This window comes from Cyclopterus lumpus, chromosome 2, assembly GCF_009769545.1.
Source record: "Cyclopterus lumpus isolate fCycLum1 chromosome 2, fCycLum1.pri, whole genome shotgun sequence".
Classification (NCBI taxonomy): domain Eukaryota; kingdom Metazoa; phylum Chordata; class Actinopteri; order Perciformes; family Cyclopteridae; genus Cyclopterus; species Cyclopterus lumpus.
In genome coordinates, this window is record NC_046967.1 from 4,858,997 (window position 1) to 4,867,650 (window position 8,654).

Consider the following 8,654-nt stretch of genomic DNA (forward strand, 5'->3'; position numbering starts at 1 on the left):
TTAACAATATATAATTATATATATATATATATATATATATATATATATATATATATATATATACTGCTTTGATATTTCTTTTCGTTGGACAACACGGTTCCTGCAACAAAATTAAATTAAATTAAAAGTATAACGTGGCCTCATTTGATTCATGCAATGAATTATATTGTACCGTTGCTTTCTGCGAGTTATAAGGTGAAATATATGTAGTCTGTATGACCTAGTGTGTCTTTGCTTGTTCGTACAAATGCACGGCTTCACTAAAGAACTCAAGATGGAGAATTTTGATTTTTTTGCAGCACAAAATGTCCTCGTCACATTTAAGAATAGGTCGAAATAAAAAAGCTGGCAGAGTGTCAGGAGGAGGGGGGGGGGGGGGAGAAACAGCTTCACCAGGAAGATGTAAAAGAAAAGTAATCTGTGGAGCTCCGAGGGGAGGAGGCCAAAACACAACACTTGGAAAAGAGCTCCGTTATCCGACAATCGCAAACTATCTCACCCCCAAAAAAAGATGCTATGGGGAGTGTTTGAAGAGTAGAGAGCGGTTGAGGGGATGAGGGCTCTGGAGGACTCAGGGGTTCGTTTGAGGATTATGAGGACGTTCACGTTGAGAGGCGAAGGCCTGGTGCAATGGGCTCGGGCCTCTGAAGGCTCCTGGATCAGCTCTGCATTCCTGTAAAGAGTGATGGACAGGCGGCGCCCGCAAACACAATAAATCGAGAACATTTGTGGGGTAAAAAAACAGAAATGCTGCATCTTTTCTTCCCTTTTACCCAACATCACAAAGCCTCACAGTGCAGCTAATCTCACTGAAACTGCTGCTATAATAATAAAAACACACATCTGGACTCACATTTTTAACACCTCATACTTATCTATTTTGTTGGTTGTACTGATTGGAGAAAAATGATATGTGAAATCAAAAATTAAACAACACAATTTGGATGTTATGACTCACAATGTGAACAAAACCTCGACAGCAGCTGGAGAGATATAAAACAAACGAACAGACTGTGACTCGCTAAAATAGGGAATATATAAGATATCATTGAGTAAATGCTTTAATATACTGGCATACATGTGGCTCTATATTGGTGTCGGTCATAAAGCTTCCACTTCCAGGATCTGGTTGGATCTGCTTTTTGTTTTTTGTATGTTTTTTTTAGGTATATTTATATTGAGTTGAAGTACTTTAATCTGAACCTAAAGTTGTGACCTGCTCCTTTAAAATGACCCAAACTAAAGACAGCAGTGTGGGAATGTTTGAGGAAGAGGGCACACAATCATTATGATAAGCACTCCATCTAGTGGCTGAAACCTGCATTACCGTTTTAGGTGAACGACCTCAACAATATTAAATACGTTTTAGAAACAGAATATTTTACCAATTTTTTATTCTCTCAGAAATCTAAAAAACATTTTTTTTAAATCCCTTTTCTTCTGTGTGGTTTATGAATATGTCTACATTAATATATCTATTAAATGTGTAGTCCAGTGATTTGCGTTTAAAAAAGGCCTTTAATCGTGTCCTTTAATCTCATCAACTGTCAAGTAAAATGCTTTTAAAAGTAAGTAAAAAGTACTACATTTCTCTCTTTCTCTTAAATTTCAGTTTTCCTTTTACTCTGAAAGTGCCCAACAGGAAGCGGTATGTCAGCCCAGGACAAAGCTGCAGCTGTTTGCGGCTCCTCCTCTTCCTCCTGCGCCCTCTGCAGTGGGTATAAAGGCGCGTGCGTCACATTCAGACTGGACTTCATTCACAGAGATCTCATTATAGGTGCCTGTGAGAGTCTGCAAGTTTGAATTTCTCTTCCTTAAAGGACAATCAGAACAACCAAAATGGTGAGTATTGATACTGTTATTACGGGCTCGCGCCTGAAAATGAGAGCCACGCGCGCACAATTCCGCTTGATCCATAACTGCATTGTGTCGCAGGAAACATGTAATGGTAGTTTTCCTGTTGCATCTGCGTACTTTCCCTCCAAAAACCTGCCACAAGCTTCACTTTTGCGCCCTTGGTTTCTACTCGAGGCCTTCACTTGCGACTGAAGCAACATTTAACCATTTCTCCAGCACTTTAAAACCATATTTAATTTTAAAATGTTATAACTTGACGGACATTAATGTGAATGAGCGGTAAGTGGGTTAGCAGACGTGTAGCTCCAGCTCTGGAAAGGTTAACCGTTTCCATATGCGCGCCTGTAAGCAGGGCGTGCTTGTTTGCCCGGCTTTGGGAATGCTGATGTGGCTCACAGAGGCCGCTTGTGTGTTTTACAGTTCTATTTCTGTGCGCCATCGGGCCGATAAGCTGCTGCTGCATTCCTGCAGCGTCAGGCCGGCTTTGACTTTAAGAAGAAAATCACCCCTCGGAGATGGAGATGAATTATTTAAAATAACCAGGAGAGGCCTGTTTTCATGTTAAACATGAGGCCAGACACGTGACGAAATAAACTCTTCAACTTTTTTTAATTTTTTATTAATCTAGAGCTTAGATTAATTCTCCAGCAGCAGTTCAGGACGCTGACCTTCCCCTTTTCAACTTTGATTAGTGAAAACGGCTTAGTGGAAGAGTCCAACACCAGAACTGTCTGGTTCCCCAACTGGTTTTAGGTCTGACACTTCCTGTTTGGGCCATTTGCGCTTCGACATGGAAGAATATGTCGCAAAACATGCCTCCAATTGGTTTGAATTTAATGAGGGGGGGCTTCAAACACAAAGCGCCTCTGTGTTGTCTGTCTGCTGTTTAGGCCCCGTCGGTGGCTCTGACGTAGTTTCAGGACAAGATACAGGAAGTTGGTCGTCACTCCCTCCGCCGCCATTGCCAGGAAATGTAGCGTCCTCCGGTCGAGCGCGCAACAATGTGGCGTGTTGCGACACAGCCACGCCCATTTTCTCACATCCCGTCTTTCGCAGTTATCTGGTTCGCGTGTGTGGGGGGGGGGCGTATCAAAAAAAAAATTGTGGCGCAGTCTGCGTCATTTCTATCCTGCGTCATTTTAATGCGCAGTTGAAGCACGTCGGGTCAGTGGGGCAGACGGGACGGCCGTGTGAGTGGACTCAAAATAGCTGGCTGCCATGCCATAGTTGGCAGCTCCCATGCGGCCCCCTCCCTCATCACGAGCTGCTTCAAGGGGGGGGGGGGAGGCCAGCAGGAGCACAACTCAAAACAAAAGCCCACAATGAAGCTAAAAGTGTTCAGGGTGAAGGGTCACGTGGGCTGTTCGTGGTTTGCAGTAATGCCACTGAGGGGGATCAACCATTTTATTACCTTTTTGAAAAACATGTTTCAACTCCTGAGTCATTCAGCCAGAATATTATATCACAGTATCTGCCTTCATATGCATGACAATTAATAGAGTCTTTAGGAAAAAAAAAAAAATTGAACTTTAGTTCAGGAAATGGATGTCACAATATCTCCATTCATGATTGCATCCAGATATGATTACATTGGTTGATTACAACCATTACTTTAACTCTTTATTTCCACCCCCACCCTTAATTGCATGCATTGCACTAGTTTCATCAACGTGTTTATATGCTTTTAAACACAATGTGTGGCTAATGTGAAGGAAAGTAGGTCACTCCACTTTTGTATTGTATTATGTAACTCGTTTTAAAATTATTCTAATAAATGGTAAATACAACCGGAATTGTATTAACTCATTTCACTGGACCTCTCGTTCCCTCTGTAAAGGTCAGCTGCTGCCCCATTTATCACTACAGAGTGTTTGACATGATATACTATATTGTTTTACATGCTAGTCTCTACTACACTTTCATCGCGTTCACCTCATCACGGGACGAGTGACTCGTCTTTAGCTCCTCGGGCCAAATCTCCCCAACAGATGCGACCTAACTCGTTTCAGTCGGCGTGCACCAGTTGCCTCCACCCACATAATTTACAAGTAACTAGACATACTTCTGGAGGGTGTGGAAGCACTTTGGCTTCTGTAGAAACGGGCAAGAACATGTTAATTAAAGGGACTATGCAGCGTCGTGACTCACCATGTTTTGTTTATTTGCTCAAAGTTACCCAGCAGACTTGCTTCACTTAAATATGTGTGTATGGGGTTTGGCTTGCATGGTTTAATTAAGTTTGATGCTGCAAGGTGTCCATTAAGTATATCTTCAATAACTTAAATGTAAATATGTTGTGTTCCTCCACAGCGAGAGTGTATCTCTATCCATGTCGGCCAGGCTGGTGTCCAGATGGGCAACACCTGCTGGGAGCTGTACTGTCTGGAGCACGGCATCCAGCCCGACGGCCAGATGCCCAGTGAGAAGCCCAAAGGAGGCTATGATGACTCCTTCACCACCTTCTTCAGTGAGACCGGCAATGGGAAATACGTCCCCAGGGCCATCTTTGTCGACCTGGAGCCCACTGTGATTGGTGAGGAGGTCTAATGGTTGTCAAAAGATACTTTCAAATTTAAGGAGTTCGAGAGAACGAAGCTATAGAGATTAATAACAAGTGAGTCAGTCATTTATGTGACATATTTAGAACAAAGTTCATTTTCAAGTCTGAAAATCAGCAGTCGCGTTTCCTTTTGTTCACGCCCACCTCTGTTTGAATCGGCCAATAGGATCTCGAAGGCTCACTTTTCTTAAAATTCTTTTTTTTTTTTTTTTTTTTTTTTATTTGTGCAGTCTCACACTGATAAATTGTTTGAATATATTAGTCTGTTTCTTAGTTCACAAAGTGAACATGTCTCATGCATTAATAAATTACTGTAATATAAAATCATAAAGCATAGCAAATCCACATTGAACTAAAATCTTTGAAGAGATCAGCTATTTTATCAAATATTGGCAAATGTATATTAACTTATTTCCCATTCTAAATGTAATTTACATATTTATTAAATGTCATGTCTTCTGCTTCTGGTCATATTTTCTAATACTCTGTTATTTGTATTGTAACGTTATGGTTCCTCATTCAAAATGCTGTAGGATTTACTTTATTCGGTATCGACCGTAACGCTCGCGCTAATTTAAACGTCCGTTAACGTGCCCCCTTCTTTCTCCAGACGAGGTTCGCACAGGTACGTACCGGCAGCTTTTCCACCCAGAGCAGCTGATCTCGGGAAAGGAGGACGCCGCCAACAACTACGCCCGAGGTCACTACACTGTCGGCAAGGAGCACATCGACAATGTCCTCGACAGAATCCGCAAACTGGTACGAAAAAAAGGCACAACATCTTTACGCCGTTGTTGAAGGGAGGTGGGGCTGCATAGTCTTAAGTCAGTTTTTAAAAGTTCTTTAATGGTTTCTTTTTCTCGTCCAGTCGGACCAGTGCACAGGACTACAAGGGTTCCTCATCTTCCACTCCTTCGGTGGAGGAACCGGCTCTGGCTTCACCTCCCTCCTGATGGAGCGCCTCTCGGTAGACTTTGGCAAGAAGTCAAAGCTGGAGTTCGCCATCTATCCGGCGCCCCAGGTGTCCACGGCCGTGGTGGAGCCCTACAACTCCATCCTGACCACCCACACCACCCTGGAGCACTCCGACTGCGCCTTCATGGTAGACAACGAGGCCATCTACGATATCTGCCGGAGGAACCTGGACATCGAGCGCCCGTCGTACACCAACCTCAACCGCCTCATCAGCCAGATCGTCTCCTCCATCACCGCCTCCCTGCGCTTCGACGGCGCCCTGAACGTGGACCTGACTGAGTTCCAGACCAACCTGGTGCCCTACCCCCGCATCCACTTCCCCCTGGCCACCTACGCCCCGGTTATCTCCGCAGAGAGGGCCTACCACGAGCAGATCACCGTGGCGGAGATCACCAACGCCTGCTTTGAGCCCGCCAACCAGATGGTGAAGTGCGACCCTCGCCACGGTAAATACATGGCCTGCTGCCTGCTGTACCGCGGCGATGTGGTGCCCAAAGACGTCAACTCCGCCATCAGCAACATCAAGACCAAGCGCAGCATCCAGTTTGTGGACTGGTGCCCCACCGGCTTCAAGGTGGGCATCAACTACCAGCCGCCCACCGTGGTGCCCGGCGGAGACCTGGCCAAGGTGCAGAGGGCCGTGTGCATGCTGAGCAACACCACCGCCATCGCTGAGGCCTGGGCCCGACTCGACCACAAGTTCGACCTGATGTACGCCAAGCGGGCCTTCGTCCACTGGTACGTCGGGGAGGGGATGGAGGAGGGGGAGTTCTCGGAGGCCAGAGAGGACATGGCCGCCCTGGAGAAGGATTACGAGGAGGTGGGCATGGACTCGTTTGAAGAAGATGAAGAGGGGGAGGAGTATTAAAAGTACATTGTTTATAAGTAGCGCCGTTTTAAAGAAAGGGTAAAGTTCTCGCTCAATCCATCAGTTTATGATTTAAAATCTCCTCCAGAAGCATGCCGGGTGTCAATGTGCCGTTCAACAACTTGTATGTAGACCTCTAAACACTAATGTTACTGCGGAGCAGCGATTTGTCTGAGCTAAATCCCCTGGTGTTCGGTTTAAAAAATGACTCCAATGGGAGAGACTGTGCCTTTACATCCTTTTCTAAATAAAGCTGTTAAGACCAACTTCACGACTCCAAGATTAACATCTGTATTTGATTTATTTTGATTGATTTATTCATCACCCTGCCGCTTGTTGTCTGCTAATGATTGTGTTCAATAAACTGCACAAAACCCAAATATTTATTTTTACGATTATGTAAAGATGGAAAATGAGCAAATCTTAATTGTGGTGCTGAAACCAGCTTGATGGATGAATAAACTTCAACAGAACTACAATCTTTCTGTCACGTGACTTTCTTCTAGTTGGGCCAATTTTTTTTTTTACCTCTGGCTATATTTTAATTCATGTCTTAGTGTTTCTAATCACGAGTTCACTGTATAATTAATCATATAAATAGACACTTCTTGTCAAGAGAAACTCCATTTAGCATCTGGATATTCACATTTAAATGGACTTTTCCTCATTTTCAAACTACACAAAGAACCAAATCAAAATACTTGTATACATATAAAGGCCATGGCGTATTTCTCAGCTCGAATAAACTGCATCTAGGAACTCAACTAGGAGCCTTAATTCAGATTTAACATCCAGTGAACTTGAGTGTCCACTTGAACTCTCACTTTTACTTAAGCCTGAATTTCGTACTTGTGGGTTGAGCTGTGGGTGTTTCACCACCAGATGGCAGTGTCTCTTTACTGAGAGCTGATGAATCTCAAGCCACTGAGGGAGCTTACATGCATAATATTCACACTAAATACACAACCCTGGCTAAATCAGTGATTATGTATTTTGTGCTGTTTTTCTGCGTTCTTCCAGTTAAATAAGTTTGTATATTGCTGACTACTGTAAATGCTCATTTATTTATCTTGCTACAGTAGAAAACATCCTTCTATAGTCTTTCTGTGCAGGTCCACCAGAGACCGACTTATTTCCTTAATACATAGTTTCTGAAGTTTGCCACTGGACATTTTCCTTTCCTCGGAGGACGAGGCCTTCTTATTGGCTCTGTAATTGCTTTGATGTAATTAAGGCTGAATTTGAGCAGTGTGGACCGGGGATTTATAAAGGTCAAGGAGGACGGAGGGAAAAAAATGTTTTTTGTCTCCTATTCCGTGACATTTACTTCCGTGTACGGGTTTAAAAAGGATGGCGTTTTTAGACTGCTGACGGGCACAAACACCGTCGCGGCCTCGTGATGACAAAAGGACATTTAAAAGGTGCCGATAGCAACGTGGGACCACGACTAGGACCAGGATCACCAGGACACCAGTTTACAGTCGGGCGCTGCAGCAAACAAGAGACAACAGCTGATTACAGGAGCACCCTGTACAGTTTCACTACATGTACAGGCAGGGACGACTGGGCTCAGGAGCCAAAGTGTTACTTTACTCGTTTTCCTTCGCCTGAATGATGAACTGTATTATGTCGGGTAATAAAACAGTGATATCATCTGTTGTTTTTTTTAGGAGTCGTTTTACCACAATTATTTGGAGTTTCCTCCTTTTTCTTTGTGCATTATTTACATTGAACCTTTTTAAACTTTAGCAGGTTTACTAAGGAAAGGGACTATGAGGAAAAGAGGAACAGAGGTTCTGAGATGTTCGTGTTCAAGACACCGGAGGTGGAAAGTACATTCACTAAAGTACTTATTTAGGACTTTTGCTTGTCATGGAGTATTTTTAGATTGAGGTAGTATTTCTTTAAAGATCTTGAGTACTTCCTCCACGAGACACAAAAACAGCCTTTAAACGCGACCCATTCATTGTTCTTTAATATTAAATACATCTACACACATATATAAATACAAGGCTCTCTGTATTCACACAAACAGGCAGGCACTACTTCGAGTTTGAGGACGTTGCGTCACCAGCCGGAGAGCAGCCGTAGCCAAGGCTACCGAAACACGTTGACATGGCAACCAATAGCCAATGCGACGGGGGAAGGAGGGTGGGATTATGACAATTTGAGATTAACAGATGTTTTTCCTCCTCGTGTGTCGATCGCGGTTTATAAATGTAACTCCAGACGTGAATATATTATGAATAATGTCCGACAGTTCATAATCACAGGACGCGTAACACTGATGGTGCCTGAAGCAGACGGACGTGCACGAGAGAAATAACACTTGATATAATTCACCAGATAGCATTTTAATTAACAAATTAAGAAAGACACACGTTTCAAATCAAG

The 8,654-nt window shown here is 43.5% G+C and overlaps 1 protein-coding gene across 1 annotated transcript; it reads left to right on the forward strand.

Annotated features, from left to right (window-relative positions):
- Window positions 1-1,713: 1,713 nt before the first annotated feature.
- On the forward strand, window positions 1,714-6,739 carry LOC117742354 (tubulin alpha-1C chain-like). The gene is made up of 4 exons (XM_034549588.1): window positions 1,714-1,842; window positions 4,168-4,390; window positions 5,028-5,176; window positions 5,286-6,739. Exons 1-4 carry the CDS (start codon window positions 1,840-1,842, stop codon window positions 6,258-6,260), a joined length of 1,350 nt encoding a protein of 449 aa, XP_034405479.1. The 5' UTR covers window positions 1,714-1,839; the 3' UTR covers window positions 6,261-6,739.
- The last annotated feature ends 1,915 nt before the right edge of the window (window positions 6,740-8,654 follow it).

Bases quoted from the DNA above. Each gene is read 5' to 3' on its own strand.
- LOC117742354 (XM_034549588.1), top strand. The intron at 4,391-5,027 runs GTGAGGAGGTCT...TTCTTTCTCCAG, and splicing joins CCTGGAGCCCACTGTGATTG to ACGAGGTTCGCACAGGTACG. The intron at 5,177-5,285 runs GTACGAAAAAAA...TTTCTCGTCCAG, and splicing joins TCGACAGAATCCGCAAACTG to TCGGACCAGTGCACAGGACT.